At 40.9% G+C, this 19191-nt stretch overlaps 1 protein-coding gene across 1 annotated transcript in view; it reads right to left on the reverse strand.

The window, feature by feature from the left end:
• nek10 (NIMA-related kinase 10) overlaps positions 1–19191 on the reverse strand; it is a 113208-nt gene that overhangs the window by 41314 nt on the left and 52703 nt on the right. Inside the window, exons 19-23 of the mRNA XM_063069492.1 lie at positions 17885–17930; positions 16216–16337; positions 15342–15444; positions 9701–9776; positions 4525–4654 (exon numbers count right to left, since the gene is read on the reverse strand). Coding sequence (XP_062925562.1) covers positions 4525–4654; positions 9701–9776; positions 15342–15444; positions 16216–16337; positions 17885–17930 — 477 coding nt within the window. The remainder of the gene's footprint in view (positions 1–4524; positions 4655–9700; positions 9777–15341; positions 15445–16215; positions 16338–17884; positions 17931–19191) is intronic.

Here is a 19191-nt window from a genome sequence, read left to right on the forward strand (position 1 = left end):
TCATTTCTGGAACATCTGGATAACAAAGACACCTACTACTCGTCAGGTAATAATTTATTGACTATGGCTCTGCCTTCAATACCACAATTCTGAACAAGCTCATCTCCAACTCCTGGACTCAGCACCCTTCTCTGCAAGTTGATCCTTGACTCCTTGACCAACAGATCACAATCAGCAAGAGTTGGCAGAAGCACCTCCTCAACACTGGAACACAAGACTCTGCCCTAAGCCCCTTACTTTACTCTCTATGCACTCACAACTGCATGGGCAAATTCTGCTCTAATTTAATCTAAAGCAGGGGTTCCTTTTCTCTGCCATGGAGCTTTACCATTAACTGAGAAGTCCATGGACCCCAGATTGGGAACTCCTGCTCTTCAGGTTTGCAGATGACCATCATAGTGGACTGGATTTCAAACAACGATGAGATGTAATATAAGAAGGAGAGAGAGAAAACCAAGGAGGGAGAGAACGTAGCAACGTGGCATCAAGGCAGCAACCTTTCCCTTAATGTCAGGAAAACAAAAGAACTGTTCATTGACTTTAGTAGGTGGGACAGGAAACATGTCCATCTGTATCAATGGTACTGAAGGTGGAATTGGTTGAAAACTTAAAATTCCTCGACGCAAATATCAAACAATTTGTCCTGGTCCAAATCTGTTGACATTACGGCCAAGAAAGCACACCATTGCCTTTACTTCCTCATAAGGCAAAGGAAATTACTTGATTTTTACAGACGCACCATAGAAAACATCATATCTGGATGCACGACTACTTGGAAAGATAACTACTCTGCCCAGGACTACAAGGAATAGTAGAGTTGTATCATGAAAACCAACCTTCTCTCTGGTGACCACTACTTCAGGAAAGTACTCAGCACAAATGAGGGACCTTCCTTCCCACCCTGGTCATTCTCTCTTCTCCACAGCCCCCCACCCCCACCACCAACACCTTGAAAACTCGTAGCAGAAGGAAAGCTTCTACACTGTTGTTATAAGACTCTTGAATAGAACTCTTGATCTCAAAATCTTCTCTGTCATGGCCATTGCACCTTACCAACACTGCACTTCCTTTGTAACTGTGATACCATATTCTGCAGTTAATTATGTCTTTCGTCTTTCCTTCTGTACCGCTCCGATATACTTAAGTTTGAAGTGATCTGTCTGGGTGGCATGCAAAACAAAGCTTTTCACTGTATTGGTACACACAACAATAGTATCTAATTATAAAAATTCAACAGCTGTACCTCAATGAGCAGTTTGTTTGTTTATTTATTGATTTATTGATTGATTGATTGAGATACAGCCCAGAACAGGCCCTTTCAGCCCTTCAAGCCACACTACCCAGCAACCCCTGACTTAACCCTAGCCTAATCATGGGACAATTCACAATGACCAATTAACCTACTAACTTGTACATCTTTGAACCATGGGAAAGAAGTGAAGCACCCGGAGGAAACCCACGCGGTCACAGAGAGAACGTACACACTCCTTACAGACAGTGGCGGAATGAACTCAGGTCAATGGTACTGTAAAGTGTTGTGCTAACCACTATGCTACAGTTTGGGAACTCTGATAAGGACCTTCTTCATATTCAACTGCCAGTTATCATATTACCTTTTCTGAAAACCCGAATTGTGCAAATTCTTACATTTCCCACATTACAATAATTACAAATGTATTTCACAGTTTTTAAAGCATTTTCTATCTCCTAGACTAGAGGACATGAAAGGTATTACATAAACAGAAGTCTTTAAAATGGGATTGCCACGTTAATCGGAGACGCCTCCAACTTTAGACACTAGAATTCGCAGAAACATCTTTAACAGTAGTAGTTAACAAATACTTTATTAGTTCCATTTAAAATTTTAAAAGGTGCTTACATAGTTTATGAGTTAGTTTGGAGCCCTAGTATTAGGAATGAATTAATATCTTTTTCAGCAAATATTATATGCATGATCAAACCATCATATTGGAAGTGATTTTTCTTTGTAAATTTTGTCACGCTATATTTGTCAGAGTCATGGAGTCACAGAACACTACAGCACAGAATTAAACCTTTTGTCTCATCTAGCCTGTGCCGAAGTATTATGCTACCTCAACCAATCATCCAGCACCCAGACCACAGCCCTCCATACTCCTCCAATCCATGTACCTATCCAAATTTTTCTTCACTGTTGAAATCGAACCCACATCCACCACTTCCAATCTCACCACTCTCTGAGTGAAGATCACTCTCATGTTCCCCTTAAACATTTCATCTTTCACCCTTAACCCATAATCTCTAGTTTTAGTCTCACCCAACCTCAGTGGAAACAGCCTGATTACATTTACTCCATCTATACCCCTCGTCATTTGTATACCTCTAGCAAATCTCCCCTCATTCTCCCACACTCCAGGGAATAAAGTCCGAACCGATTCAACCTTTCCCTATAACTCAGGTCCTCAAGTCCCGGCAACATCTTTGTAAATTCTCTCTGCAGAGGCCACAGTTTAAGAATAAGGGGTAGGCCATTTAGAACGGAGTTGAGGAAAAACTTTTTCACCCAGAGAGTGGTGGATATGTGGAATGCTCTGCCTCAGAAGGCAGTGGAGGCCAAGTCTCTGGATGCTTTCAAGAAAGAGATGGATAGAGCTCTTAAAGATAGTGGAATCAAAGGTTATGGGAATAAAGCAGGAACTGGATACTGATTGTGGATGATCAGCCATGATCACAGTGAATGGCGGTGCTGGCTCGAAGGGCCGAATGGCCTACTCCTGCACCTATTGTCTATTGTCTATTGCACTCTTTCAATTTTACTTTCAATTTTATTAGTTAAAAATAATTAATGTTAAATGAATTAATCAATTAATTTTAAGAAGTGCGAGATGGTCAAAAAATTAAACCGAAGAACCAAAAGATCTTTTAAAAAGTCTTCAAAAACTCAAAGTTGCCTCAAACTTGAGGGGCAACCCTTTAGAACAGAAATAAGGAGGAAGTCTTTTAGCCAGAGAGAAGTAAATCTGTGGAATGCTCTGCCAAAGACTGCGGTGGAGGCCAAGTCTGTGCGTATACTAAAGGTGGAAATTGATCGTTTCCTGATTGGTCAAGGTATCAAAGGATATGGTGAGAAGGCAGGTGTGTGGGGTTGAGTGGGATCTGGGATCACCCATGATGGAATGGCAGAGCAGACTCGATGGGCTGAATGGCCTAAATCTGCACCTGTGTCTTATGGTCTGGCTATGTTGAGAAGTCACCTGAACAATATAGGTGGGGAAGGAAGGTGAAGAAACTTTCATTGCATTTGATTTCAGCATGTCTCAGAAAAGCTAAACTGAGACAACAACCTAGATTTTGTGGGATAACTACAGTGAAACCATCAGCATTTGCAACTGTCAGTGAGAGATGGTACAATTATGTTGAGAAATCATCCCTACTGGTACAGTTGTGGGGGAATATGGGAAGGGATTTTGTGGGATAACTATAGTGAATTACTCACAGCAATTTTAGTATTTTCAGACATGTTTGAGTCCCACTGTTGCTCGTAGACTGCCCTCTAATTGTGGGTCATCTGGGACAGGGAACTTGAGCTAAATGACTTAAAATTACATCGCAACTTTGCCATCTGCATCTACTACGACAAGGTACAAAGGGACTTTTCTTGATTTTAATGCAAGTGAAAGACTGCTTGATTAAGTTCAAAATACTTTTAAGTTAGTTGCTTAAAAACTCACAGATATTTTCAACATTCATAGCTTAATTGCTGGCTTGTATTCTTTAGGTATATTTTGAGTTTTTGAAGACTTTTAAAAAGATCTTTTGGTTCTTTGGTTTAAGTTTTTGAATTTTGATAAAAAAGAATATTTATTTGGGCGGCATGGTAGCATAACAATTAGCATAATACTATCAGCAACCCGGGTCCAATTCTCCACTAACTGTATGTTCTCCCTGTGACTGCATGCATTTCCTCAGAGTGCTCTGGTTTCCTCCCACATCCCAAAGTCACACTGGTTAGTAGGTTAATTGGTCACATGGGTCTAATGGCGTGTATTCGGCATGCGCTCGTTGAGCTGGGAGCGCCTGTTATCCCTGAATAAATAAAATAAAATAAAGTATTTCAGAAATATTCAAAGTATTTTTGATTGATTCAAGTTCTAGCTAAGTCTGGAGATATGACTTGGCTTCACATTAGCTTTATTCACCACTCAATTTTGTGACTGAGGCTTCACCATGAAATTCCCTTCATTATGCGGAATACCACAGAGGACCTGCAGTTTCATTTTCCACTGTGAATAATCAGCTGGTATAAATTCAGATTGTATTTTTAAACCAAGGTCAACAGTGAAATGATAATGTGTGTTGTTGACTGAAAAATAACAATAAGTTCGTATATTTTACACCTACAATCAAATCTTGAAATATTCATTAACATCTCTGAGCTGTGAACAGCCTTATCAGGTATAATTGAATATTTTTCTTCATTTGCTGCAAATTTTTTTGTTTTAATTTACAGTAGCTCATTTAAAGGGACACTCTTGATTTTCTTACCTTTGTTGCCAATGAGAGCATGTTACTGCTATAGAAAGGAGGATTCAGTGTTGCCATTTGATATAGAATGCATCCTGCAGCCCAGATATCAGCTTTTTCTCCATATGGCTCACTCTTCACTATTTCTGGACTAAATGAAGTAATGGATTAATCTCAGGCAAGTAGCATGGTCCACAATCAATATTAATCCTAAATGTCTGGAATGCCAGTAATTGCTTTCATTTCTAGTCAAGTTCTTGCTAGATTAGTGGAGTAGTTAGCCAATTATTGAACCAGTTGTCTACCAACCAGAAGCTTGCGAGCAAGGTCAGTCACGCACCATAAAACTGGGTGCCACAATCTTGCACCCAACGTTGGGGTATACAGATTCCGCTCTTTAACAGTCCAATTTCCTTAAGATTCAGACTCATTGAGACATACTGTAAGAACAGGCCCCTTTGGACATCTATCAAAGTGACTCATTTTACACTAATTCTAACCTAAACCATTTTATTCTCCCTCATTCCCATAACCTTTCTCTAGATTCTAATACTCATCTACAGATGAGGAGCAATTTACAACACTAATTCCTTTCTCACTACTACCATCGGGATGTTCAGATGCCTTAGGTCTCAAACTTCCAGGTTCTGAACCCCTACGCTGAACACCTATGCTCTATCCGCCAGAGAAAGCAGGATCTCCCAGTGGCCACACATTTTAATTCCATGTCCCATTCCCATTCTGACATGTCTATCCATGCCCTCCTGTACTATAAAGAAGAAGCCACTCTCAGGTTGGAGGAACAACACCTTATATTCCGTCTGGGTAGCCTCCAACCTGATGGCATGAACATCGACTTCTCTAACTTCCGCTAATGCCCCACCTCCCCCTCGTACCCCATCCGTTATTTATTTATATACACACATTCTTTCTCTCTCTCTCCTTTTTCTCCCTCTGTTCCTCTGACTATACCCCTTGCTCATCCTCTGGGTTTTCCCCCCCTCCCCCTTTTCCTTCTCCCTGGGCCTCCTGCCTCATGATCCTCTCATATCCCTTTTGCCTATCACCTGTCCAGCTCTTGGCTCCATCCCTCCCCCTCCTGTCTTCTCCTATCATTTTGGATCTCCCCCTTCCCCTCCCACTTTCAAATCTCTTACTAGCTCTTCCTTCAGTTAGTCCTGATGAAGGATCTCGGCCTGAAACGTCGACTGTACCTCTTCCTAGAGATGCTGCCTGGCTTGCTGCGTTCACCAGCGACTTTGATGTGTGTTGCTACCAGGTTCTGGAACAGTTTTTACCCTACAAACCTCAGGCTCCTGAACCACCGTGGATAATTTCATTCACCTCAACACTGAACTGATTCTACAACCTACAGACTCACTTTCAAGGGTTCTTTACAACTTATGTTCTCAGGTTTGTTTTGCACAATTTGTCTTCTTTTGCATATTGGTTGTTTGTCAGTTATTGTTTACGTATAATTTTTTGTAAATGCTATTGAACTTTATTATTTTCCTGTGAATGCCTGCAAGAAAATGAATCTCAGTGTAGTATATTGTTGTGTATCTAATAATTCCATAATATTTGAGCAATCTTGTAAATATATTGTTTGGTTACGCCTTGTCACTTCAATAATTCATTATGGGTTATACTGTATGTATAAATATGTGAATTGCTACCATGTGATACATGCACACTATATATATGGAAGCATACGTGTACTTCAATAATAATTTTACCTTGACCATTTGATTTTGATCTTATTAGCTTAATTGAATTTTTTGAGGATGTGACTAAACACATTGATGAAGGTAGAGCTGTAGATGTAGAGTATATGGATTTTAGCAAGGCATTTGATAAGGAACCTCATGCAAGGCTCATTGAGAAAGTAAGGAGGCATGGGATCCAAGGGGACATTGCTTTGTGGATCCAGAACTGGCTTGCCCACAGAAGGCAAAGAGTGGTTGTAGACAGATCATATTCTGCATGGAGGTTGGTCACCAGTGGTGTGCCTCAGGGATCTGTTCTGGGACCCCTTCTCTTTGTGATTTTTACAAATGATCTGGATGAGGAAGTGGAGGGATGGGTTAGTAAATCTGATGATGATACAAAGGTTGGGGGTGTTGTGGATAGTGTGGAGAGCTGTCAGAGGTTACAGCAGGACATTGATAGGATGCAAAACTGGGCTGAGAAGTAGCAGATGGAGTTCAACCCAGATAAGTGTGAGGTGGTGGTTCATTTTGGTAGGTCAAATATGATGGCAGAATATAGATTAATGGCAAGATTCTTGGCAGTGTGGAGGATCAGAGGGATCTTGGGGTCCAAGTCCATAGGACACTCAAAGCTGTTGCGCAGGTTGACTCTGCGGTTAAGAAGGCATATGGTGCATTGGCCTTCATCAATCGTGGGATTGAGTTTAAGAGCCGAGAGGTAATGTTGCAGCTATATAGGACCCTGGTCAGACCCCACTTGGAGTACTGTGCTCAGTTCTGGGCGCCTCACTACAGGAAGGACGTGGAAACCATAGAAAGGGTGCACAGGGGATTTACAAGGATGTTGCCTGGACTGGGAAGCATGCCTTATGAGAATAGTCATAATCATAGTCATACTTTATTGATCTCGGGGGAAATTGGTTTTCGTTACAGTTGCACCATAAATAATAAATAGTAATAGAACCATAAATAGTTAAATAGTAATATGTAAATTATGCCAGTAAATTATGAAATAAGACCAGGACCAGCCTATTAGCTCAGGGTGTCTGACCCTCCAAGGGACGAGTTGTAAAGTTTGATGGCCACAGGCAGGAATGACTTCCTATGATGCTCTGTGCTGCATCTCGGAGGAATGAGTCTCTGGTTGAATGTACTCCTGTGCCCACCCAGTACATTGTGTAGTGGATAGGAGACATTGACCGAGATGGCATGCAACTTAGACAGCATCCTCTTTTCAGACACCACCGTCAGAGAGTCCAGTTCCATCCCTACAAATCACTGGCCTTACGAATTAGTTTGTTGATTCTGTTGGTGTCTGCTACCCTCAGCCTGCTGCCCCAGCACACAACAGCAAACATGATAGCACTGGCCACCAGAGACTCGTAGAACATCCTCAGCATCGTCCGGCAGATGTTAAAGGACCTCAGTCTCCTCAGGAAATAGAGACGGCTCTGACCCTTCTTGTAGACAGCCTCACTGTTCTTAGACCAGTCCAGTTTATTGTCAATTCCTATCCCCAGGTATTTGTAATCCTCCACCATGTCCACACTGACCCCCTGGATGGAAACAGGGGTCACCGGTACCTTAGCTCTCCTCAGGTCTACCACCAGCTCCTTAGTCTTTCTCACATTAAGCTGCAGATAATTCTGCTCACCCCATGTGACAAAGCCCTGTACTCAACTTCATCTCCCTTGCTGATGCATCCAACTATGGCAGAGTCATCCGAAAACTTCTGAAGATGACAAGACTCTGTGCAGTAGTTGAAGTCCGAGGTGTAAACGGTGAAGAGAAAGGGAGACAAGACAGTCCCCTGTGGAGCCCCAGTGCTGCTGATCACTCTGTCGGACACACAGTGTTGCAAGCACACGTACTGTGGTCTGCCAGTCAGGTAATCAAGAATCCATGATACCAGGGAAGCATCCACCTGCATCGCTGTCAGCTTCTCCCCCAGCAGAGCAGGGTGGATGGTGTTGAACGCACTGGAGAAGTCAAAAAACATGACCCTCACAGTGCTCGCTGGCTTGTCCAGGTGAGCATAGACACGGTTCAGCAGGAAGACGATGGCATCCTCAACTCCTACTTGGGGCTGGTAGGCAAACTGGAGAGGATCTAAGTGTGGCCTAACCATAGGCCGGAGCAGCTCCAGAACAAGTCTCTCCAGGGTGTTCATGATGTGTGGATAAGTGAACCCGGCCTTTTCTCCTCAGAGCGACAGAGGATGAGAGGTGACCTGATAGAGGTGTACAAGATAATGAGGGGCATTGATCATGTGGGTAGTCAAAGGCTTTTTCCCAAGGCTGAAATGGCTAGCACAAGAGGACATAGTTTTAAGGTGCTTGGAAGTAGGTACAGAAGAGATGTCAGGGGTAAATTTTTTACACAGAGAGTAGTGAGAGCGTGGGATGGGCTGCCAGCGATGGCGGTAGAGGCAGATACGATAGGGTCTTTTACGAGACTCCTGGATTGATACATGGAGCTTAGAAAAGTAGAGGGCTATGGGTAAGCCGAGGTAGTTCTAAGGTAAGGACATGTTCGGCACAGCTTTGTGGGCCGAAGGGCCTGTATTGTGCTGTAGGTTTTCTATGTTAATTAGTTCAGCTCAACATCATGGGCCAAAGGGTTTGTTTCTATGCTCTTCTGTTCTGTGTTAAAAGGGACATCAAATTTGATTGCATTTGTGCATTGATAATTTAATAACAACAACATTTTGTTCATGACAAAATATGTTCCAGAGCCATTTGTTCTACTACCAAGTAAGTGTCACACGGAGGAGGATAATAGAACTATATTGGTCTGCTGGGTCGAATACGAAATGAAATTTAATCCTGGTGAGTGATGGTAATGCATTTTGAGTGTCCTAATAAGAACAAGACAAGCATCATAAACGCTAGGGTTGCCCTAGGAGGTACTGACAACAGTTAAAGTCCATAGATCCCTATTGCACAGGTAGATAAGGTGGTGAAAACAACAAATCAATTGCTGGCCTTCTTCAGTTCGGGCATAAAATATAAGCAGCAGGATTTCACACTGTGACAGGATTTTCAAAGTCTGGCTGAAACCAAAAATGAAATCTAATGAAGCATACATTTTTACTGGATCTAGATCCATTGTAAGATTTGCAAGTCCACAACCTATGCTGAATTTCAACCCCTTAAGACCAAATGAACATTAGGGCCCAACTAAGTCTGCTATTAAGTAAAAAAATCCTTTAAAACAGGGGTTCCCAACTTTTTTTATGCCATGGACCCCTACTATTAACCAAGGGCTCTGTGCACCTCAGGTTGGGAACCCCTGGTTTAGGCACTTCACTACAGCCTGGAAATTATCAGACGGAACTTGTCAGAACTAAAAGGGACAAGATGCTCTATAGAAGACATGACTAGCATTCCTTCCACAAAATAGATTTAATGTCATGCTCATCAGCTGTTTGAACTACTTCACTCTATTCAATTGGCTGTTTTTCTTTGAAGTGTAGGTTGTTTGCTTACCAGGAATACAGGATGGTCCCGACAACTGACGTCATCTTACTGTTTTCTTGCTTCTGTTTCGCAAGGCCAAAATCAGCTAGAATTCAACATGTACAATTCAATAGCATCACAGTACACAAAAATGAAATTAAAATCAGCATTGCAACTCAGAATATAAATGTCACTATTATATTGTGTATTAAAATAATTACAAATTCTAATTGCTTAATGTAAGATATTAAAGGGGATTACTTCCCTCCACTTCATCATTGAAACACTATTATATTGTGTATTAATGATGCCTCTATAAAATTTGTAGCTAAGTTTACAGAAATAACATGTATGCTTTTTAGAAATAATTCAGTCAAGAGGTACATGGAAGTTATTACTCTCTGTTTATCAGGTAATTTTGTGGAGTAAAAACAGAGAACTCATGTACAGTGCCTACAAAAAGTATTCACCCCCCTTAGGAGTTTTCATGTCTTATTGTTTTACAACATCACACAGTCGATTTAACGTGGCTTTTTTGACATTTATCAATAGAAAAAGTAACACTCACAACAGGCTGGAGGAACTCAGCAGGTCGGGCAGCATCCGTGGAAACGATCAGTCAACGTTTGGGGCCGGAACCCTTCGTCAGGACTGAAGAGGCCCTATAAAGAAGGTGGGGGGAGGGTGGGAAGGAGGGGGCTGGTAGGTTCCAGGTGTAAAACCAGTAAGGGGAAAGATAAAGGGGTGGGAGAGGGGAAGCATGGAGGTGATAGGCAGGAAAGGTGCAGAAGGAATAGGGGAAAACACAATGGGTAGCAGAAGGAGGCGGATCCATGAAGGAGGTGATAGGCAGCTGGGGGAGACAGAGTGCGCATTGTGTTTTCCCCTATTCCTTCTTCACCTTTCCTGCCTATCACCTCCCTGCTTCCCCTCCCCCACCCCTTTACCTTTCCCATTACTGGTTTTTCACCTGGAATCTACCAGCCTTCTCCTTCCCACCCTCCCCCCACCTTCTTTATAGGGCCTCTTCAGTCCTGACGAAGGGTTCCGGCCCCAAACGTTGACTGATCGTTTCCACGGATGCTGCCCGACCTGCTGAGTTCCTCCAGTGTGTTGTGAGTGTTGCTTTGACCCTGGCATCTGCAGAGTATTTTGTGTTATCAATAGAAAAAGACTCTTTCATGTCAAAGTAAAAACATCTCTACAAAGTGATCTATATCAATTGCAAATATAAAACACAATATAATTGATTGCAAAAGTATTCACCCCCTTCAAGTCAGTATTTAGTAGATGCACCTTTGACAGCAATAACTGAAAAGCACAAGTCAGGAGATGGATACAAGAAGTTTTCAAGTCACTAAATATCCCTTGGAGTACAGTTAAGTCAATCATCAAGAAATGGAAAGAATATGGCACAGCTGTAAATCAGCCTAGATCTAGCCGTCCTCAAAAACTGAGTGATCGTGCAAGAAGGGGACTAGTGAGGGAGGCCACCAAGAGACCTATGACAACTCTGGAGGAGTTACAAGCTTCGGTGGCTGAGATGGGAGAGACTGCATACAACAACTGTTGCCTGGGTGCTTCACCAGTCACAGGTTAATGGAAGAGTAGCAAAGAGAAAGCTACTGTTGAAAATAAAACTCACATGAGAGCTCAGCTAGAGTTTGCCAGAAGGCATGTGGGAGAATCTGAAGTCAGCTGGAAGAAGGCTCTATGGTCCAATGAAACCAAAATTGAGCTTTTTGCCCATCAGATTAAATGCTATGTTTGGAGTAAGCTGAACACCGCACATCATCAAAAACACACCATCCCTACTGTGAAGCATGGTGGTGGCTGCATCATGCTGTGGGGATGCTTCACTGCAGCAGGACCTGGAAGGCTTGTGAAGGTAGAGAGTAAAATGAATGCAGCAAAATACAGGGGAAATCCTGGAGGAAAACCTGATGGAGTCTGCAACTTGGATGAAGATTTGTTTTCCAGCAAGACAAAGACCCTAAGCATAAAACTAAAGCTACAAAGCTACACAGGAATGACTTAAAAGCAACAAAGTTAATGTCCTGGAGTGGTCAAATCAGAGTCCAGACCTCAATCCAACTGAGAATTTGTGACTGGACTTGAAAAGGGCTGTTCATTCACTATTCCCATGCAATCTGACAGAGCTTGAGCAGTTTTATAAAGAAGAATGGGGGAAGTTGCAGTGTCCAGATGTGCAAAGCTGATCCACACAGACTCAAGGCTGTAATTGCGCCAAAGGTACATCTACTAAATACGGACTTGAAGGGGGTGAGTAATTATGCAATCAATTATTTTGTGTTTAGCACTTGTAATCATTTTAGACAAGTATGTAGAAATGTGTTTGCACTTTGACACAGAAGAGTTTTTTCTGTTGATCAGAGTCAAAAAAGTGAAATTAAATCCATTGTGATTCAATTTTGTAAAACAATAAAACATGAAAACTACCAAGGACAGTGAATACATGTTATAGGCACCGAATCTACTTCAAAGAAAGATATTTAGATTAATCTTTATATCTGAAAAGAACTTCCATTTAAAGAATTTCATCATGTCTCAGAAGTGCTTTGAGAAAAATAAATTACTTTTCTTGATAACTGCTATATTTTGAACAAACTTATTAGACATTTTGTACACATACATCTGTGAACAAAGTATATAACTCATTTTTATATTCTCCAGAAAGATCTATTGCACCTTATCTTAACACTTCAAAGAATTAGAGATGCAGCACCTGCTCACTGTTAGTCTAGAGTTCATCTGTCCAATTTGTCCAATTTTTAATCCCTTCCTCTAAGAAAAGTCAACTAACTAAACCATCGTGTCCTTGACATAATCCCAAATTTTAACTTCCACATCAAAGGGATCAACTGTTCTGGCAGCAGAGGCTGTTTTGCAGATTGCTGACCCTATGTTACTGTACAGAGCGGAAACATGGACCAACTACAGAAGGCCCCTGGAAGTTCTGGGACAATGCCGCCAATGATTCTAACAAGATTCAAGATTCAAGATTCAAAAGACTTGGCGGATCAGCTGGAAGAACGACACACTAACACCAGCGCTGGAGGTAACCAACGAGAACAGCATGTCGACTGTGATAAAGTAACAACAACTCTGATGGATAAGACAAGTCATCTGGATCCCTAACTCACATTTCCTTGAACAAATTGTATTCTCCCAGTTGAAGGAAGGTCAGTGAGCCCCTGGTGGGGAAAGGGAACACTTTAAAAAGGACATCAAAATCAGCCTGAAGAAATCCAACATGACATCTAAAAGCTGGGATGACATTGCACTCAATAGATACCTGTACACCTGGAGGAAATCTCTTCAAGAGGCAGCTGCACTAGATGAGAACAACCTCCGCTGTTCTACATAGAACAAGCAAGAGCTATGAAAGTCCAGACTGAACAGCCGAAAGACTCAGCCACCACTTACACTTGCCCACATGGCACCAGAATAGGTGGTCCCAGATCTGCCACTTGAACACCCACCAATAAACAACCCCTTAGGAGAGCATCATGCTCCACTCGAGTGACTGCACTACTACTACCATGATATCATGAAGACTGACTTTACCTCTGTTGCAATGTTTTCCGAATTATGAATTTGTAGTTCACAGTTCATGAACGTAGAACCTCTACAGGCTGTAACACCAGTGGTACAACTCACAGCCTCTTATTCAACAGCTCAATAGACAGCAATTCCTGCTCAAGTGTTCCACTGTATTACGTGGATGAAAGGATAATCAGCCTCCAGGTATTGTTTCTACAACCAATAACTTTTATTAGTTTATCAGTTCAGAAGATGCAGGTTAAATTTAGTTGATATATTTTGTGTATTTCATCTTAATTTAATATGAAAAGGATATGATGTGTTTTCATCATTGTATATATTATACAATGTATACATTGTATATATTTCTAGCAGATGGGGTTTGTCAGCCATAGTTGGCAGCTCATCTAGGAGAAGAAAAACTCTGATCTCAAGCCTCTGCTGCCTTTTGGCTATACCCACTCATGGGGAAGGCTTCGGGAGTAAACCCTGAGGGAAAATCTGGAGCTGTAGCCCCTAAGGCAGACCTAGATTGAGTTCAATGTTGACTGGCAACTCCTGCGATGCACGGAGAGGGGGAGGTGGCTATATGAGCAACACCTTGCTCTCCCTGGCTTGCAAATCTAGACAGCTAGGCCACAATATCCACGATCAACTCCGACCGACAGTGGCCCTCGATATATTATACTTTTCAATTCCTCCATCAAGTATTTTACATTTTATTAATTTATTCAGTTGTTAATATTTAGTGAGATAACACCACACAGAATACTTTGATATACACAATTGGTCAAAGACAGTAAACGGACAATATAAAATCCATATAAGGGTTTCCGGTATTAATTTTCAAATTTGCAGTTGGCAATGACTGGACCTGTGTTTCTCGTCTCTGATCTTAAACCATTACCTGCTGTTTTTAGCACCCTACATACAAAGGTTTTCGCCCTGTCTCTGCCCTCACGATATTTTATATTTCTACCACGCCACCCCTCAGTCTCCTATGTTCCCGGGAATAAAGCCTTAGTCTCTGCAACCGCTAATTGTAGTGATTCGGATTTCCACCCTGCGCACGCACCCCCCACAGAGCTGCACTGCCATCTAGTGGCAAATGCAGGAAAACCTAACAGCAAAATTGCTGGAAAGGTGAAAACAAAAAGGATGCTGTGGATAGTCACTGCGAAGAGGAGATAAGGTTATCATTTCATACCCACAACACTGCAGCAAAACCAGAATTTATTAAAGATTTATATGTTTAGAGGAGGAATGATGCAGGATTAAAAAAGAAGGTAAATAAATGAATACTTGAACATGAAAGGAAAAATTTTAAGAAGTCATTATATGCAGAAAATAATGTGACGAAATGAGATAAAAGCACAAAGGACAATGAAGAATTACCAAAAGTTAAAGATTTATACAAGGCCTAGAAAATGGCCAAGCAGTTCATACAGATAGGAAGGGAAGCCACGACTAAACTGATCAAGCTCCAGTGACCAGAGAAGGAAAAGTTGATAGAGCTCTGATCACCACGAACCGAGAATACATTGCACTAAAATAATTACAAATTCTAATTGTTTAATGTAAGATATTAAAGGGGATAACTTCCCTCCACTTCATCATTGAAATGTTCCCACAACCTATGACCTCACTTGCAAGGACTCTTCATCTCATGGTCTTTATATTTATTGCTTATTTATTTATTTATTATTGTTATTTCTTTCTTTTTGTATCTGCACAGTTCGTTGTCTTTTGCGGACTGGTTGAATGCCCAAGTTGGTGCGGTCTTCCATTGATTCTATTATGGCTATTATTCTTTTGTGGATTTATTGAGTATGCCTGCAAGAAAATGAATCTCACGGTGACATGTATGTACTTTGATAATAAATTTACTTTGGACTTTCCTTCCCTATGGAGATATATCTCATTACAATATTCTAAACAGCTCAGCAATAAACATAATAGAGTGAAGGGTTTTAATGCCTTAATTATGTTAAAATACATCCAAATAAATGCTAATTTCATTGAATATATTCTTGAACTTTCCCTGTTATACTTAACAATCCACATTGAAAGCATGGCTTGCACAAATGTACTGATGTTATATACTTACTTATTGTTACCTTGTCTTGCTCACCCAGCATGATATTGTTGGGTGTTAGGTCTCTGTGAACAATTCTTTTTTCTTTGTGCAAATAACGCAGTGCAAGGCATATCTAAAATTAAAGATGCTGGAATGAAATCATGACAGACAACTACACTAAATATTTAGTGCAAAGTTAAATGAATATGAAAGATATTCTGCAAACTGCCTTTTCCAAAAACTCCCTTTTGGAAACCACTATTGGACTATTAAAACAAATTTCACATCATTTTAACAGGTCCTTCCCCCAGGCAGTTAACCTGATCAACCATTCTAGATAGCTCCACCTCATCCCCCTCTATTTATAGCACTGCACAGCAAACACTTTAACCCACTTGTAAATACTGGCTAGTATTTATGCACATTTTATTCCGTTCTGTACTTTAACCTCTAATTTTAATTGTTATATATTTTTTATTCTTTATAATTGTTGAATATTGCTGTTTGTTGTATGACACACCAAAATACCACAGCAAATTCCTAATACATGTAACTATACGTACATGGTAATTAAAAGTTGATCTTTGATTAAATGATACAAGTTCTTAAAACTATTTCAGTACACACTTAAGAATACATTATTCTGAAACACTTTTGCTTTAGAATTGCAGGAAAATGATTGGATATTGAAGAAAGAAAAGTATATCAATGATGCTACATGCATTTCACTATATTGTTCAATAGTGAACCAAAAATTTAGAAACATCACAAGCTGCTAAAACTTTGTTGCACCATTAATTCTGAACGGGATAGTGTGTGTTGTATGTAATAAATAGTTTAAAAGAATTGGACACATCAAGTGCCAAGATCTTTACAATCTATAACAACTGTTAAATGCTCTTACTTGTATAAATATATTCCATATTCGTTCTTCTGTAAACCCTTGTTGTTTTTCCTTGAGGGAATTAAAGTGCTCACCTAGGGGTGCTCCTTCAATCAGTTCCATTACTATATACAATCTATCATCTACAAAGAAGGGCAATGTTTATTAAGCACAAGGACTCAATTATCCTCATTTACCCTCCATTCATCTGCAGGAAATACATCTTAATTTTTGTATTCAATATTTATGCTTCTCTTGAGAAAATTAGCAAAGCATAGAAATTAAAGGAAAATATTGCCTAAGATATGTTTAATCTGTTTATATAAAATTATTTGATTATATATGTGTCAGCATGATGGAAATATATAAGCAAACAAATAATAATCATACACCTCAGCACGTGTATGTAACACACTGAGTAATCAAGTGTAATTCGCTAATTGTCACATAGTACAGTCTCCATCTGTAATCTCTCTCTTCTGATGCAATATAGAACCTGGAACACTGAGGCACAGTACATGCCTTTCATCCCACAACGTTGTGCTGAGCTTTTAACCTACTCTAAGATGAGGCTAACCCTTCCCTTCCACATAACCCTCCATTTTTCTAACATTCATGTACCTATCTAAAAGTCCCTATTGTAACCACTCTAGCACCATCCCATGGCAGGGCGTTCCCCTCACCGACCACTTTATGTGTAAAAACATCACTGACATCCCCCCTATACTTTCCTCCAATCACCTTAAAATTATGCTGCTTTGTACTAGCCATTTCTGCCCTTGGAAAATATTTCTGGCTGTTCATTCTATCTATGCCTTTTATCATCTTGTACACCTCTATCAAGTCAATTCTCATCCTCTTTCACTTCAAAGAGTAAAGCCCTAGCTTGTTCAACATACCCTCATAAGATATGCTCTCCAATCTAGGCAGCATCCTGGTAAATCTCCTCTGCACCATCTCTAAAGCTTCCACATCCTTTCTATATTGGGGCAACCAGAACGGAACACAATATTGCAATTGTGGTCTAACCAGGGTTGTATAGAGCTGCAACATTACCTTACAGTTCATAAACTCAAATTTTAAGCATGTAATATTTGATTTGATAATATTTGTTGCTCAGTGTTCTGTAAACTACATTAATGTGTTTGTGGAAATCTACCTCATGGTGTTTACATTATCTGAAGGATCATATAAATGTCATTAAAACATTATCGTAGAGCTGCTTCGAGACAGGATAAAAATGAGAATGCTACTAAGTTATATTTTTGTAGTTTTAGGACAGTCATCATCTCCAATGAAAGATTACAACATTGTGAATGTAAATCATACAAAATTCAATCTAGGCATCTTTGTAGATCCAGAAATTAATAGGTTCTACTTGAGTAACATACAAAATGCTGGAGGTACTCAGCAGGTCAAGTAGCATCAGGATTTGATGAAGGGTCTCAGCTCAAAACGTTGACTGTTTATTCCCCTCCATAGGTGCTGCCTGACCTTCTGAGTTCCTCCAGCATTTTGTGTCTGCTGCTCTGAATTTCCAGCATCTGCAGAATTTCTTGTATTTATAGACCGTAGTGGGATTTTTGGGGTTCAAATACGATATCGACTACTATTAATTCTAATTCAAAATAATCAATTTTTAAAATTATATTCTAATGCTATGTTCTGCTATGCATAAAATTATACTTACTTTCCACAAAAGTCTTGTAATATCTCACTACATTTGGATGATGGAGCTGCAAATTAAAAAAATGTGTGACGGGAAATTACTCTGAAATTCACTATCAGTCCTGTGCATCATTGCTCAAGTAGTTATCATAAAACAGCCCAAAAATGTATTATTTTCAATAATTTAAAAGAAGAAGGTAAAGCTGGGAAGTGATAGGTGGAACAGGGCTTGTTTTGCTGTGGTTGCTTAATATGTTCTGTTTTGTGTGTTCTTGTTGTTCTACAGAGTGTTCAAGAAAAGGTTCAAATGTTCAATGATTCATTTATTATCAAAGTATATAACTCTGAAATTCTTCTTCTCCAGATAGCCATGAAACCAAGAAAGAAAAGAATGGCAGTTCAGTCATCAATTCCTAAATCCCTCCTTCTTGCACAAAAAAATTAACAAAAACTGAACAGGCACATCGACCCCAAATTCCTTTCCCCTCACACAAAAAACAAGAAAGATCAGGAAAAAAAAACACAGAATATAAAAAACTATAAGACTGCAAAAAGTCTATAGTCCAAGTTCATATCCAAAATGCAGAAACCTGGGTAACATTCTCTAAGCACAGAGGCAGGCCTGTCCCTCGCTGGCGGCAAGTGATCCCATTAATGATCACAAGGCAGTCTCCCCTCTCCGGCAGCAGAGTGATCTCACCAGTGATCACAAGGCAGTCTCCCCTCTCTGGCAGCAGAGTGATCTCACCAGTGATCACAAGGCAGTCTCCCCTCTCCGGCAGCAGAGTGATCTCACCAATGATCACAAGGCAGTCTCCCCTCTCCGGCAGCAGAGTGATCTCACCAGTGATCACAAGGCAGTCTCCCCTCTCCAGTAGCAGAGTGATCACACCAGCGATCACAAGGCAGTCTCCCCTCTCCGGCAGCAGAGTGATCTGACCAGCGATCACAAGGCAGTCTCCCCTCTCCGGCAGCAGAGTGATCTCACCAGCGATCACAAGGCAGTCTCCCCTCTCCGGCAGCAGAGTGATCTCACCAGTGATCACAAGGCAGTCTCCCCTCTCCAGTAGCAGAGTGATCTCACCAGCGATCACAAGGCAGTCTCCCCTCTCCAGTAGCAGAGTGATCTCACCAGCGATCACAAGGCAGTCTCCCCTCTCCGGCAGTAGAGCGATCCCACCAGTGATCACAAGGCAGTCTCCCCTCTCCGGTAGCAGAGTGATCTCACCAGCGATCACAAGGCAGTCTCCCCTCTCCGGTAGCAGAGTGATCTCGCCAGCGATCACAAGGCAGTCTCCCCTCTCCGGCAGCAGAGTGATCTCACCAGTG

This window comes from Mobula hypostoma, chromosome 17 (assembly GCF_963921235.1).
Source record: "Mobula hypostoma chromosome 17, sMobHyp1.1, whole genome shotgun sequence".
Lineage (NCBI taxonomy): Eukaryota > Metazoa > Chordata > Chondrichthyes > Myliobatiformes > Myliobatidae > Mobula > Mobula hypostoma.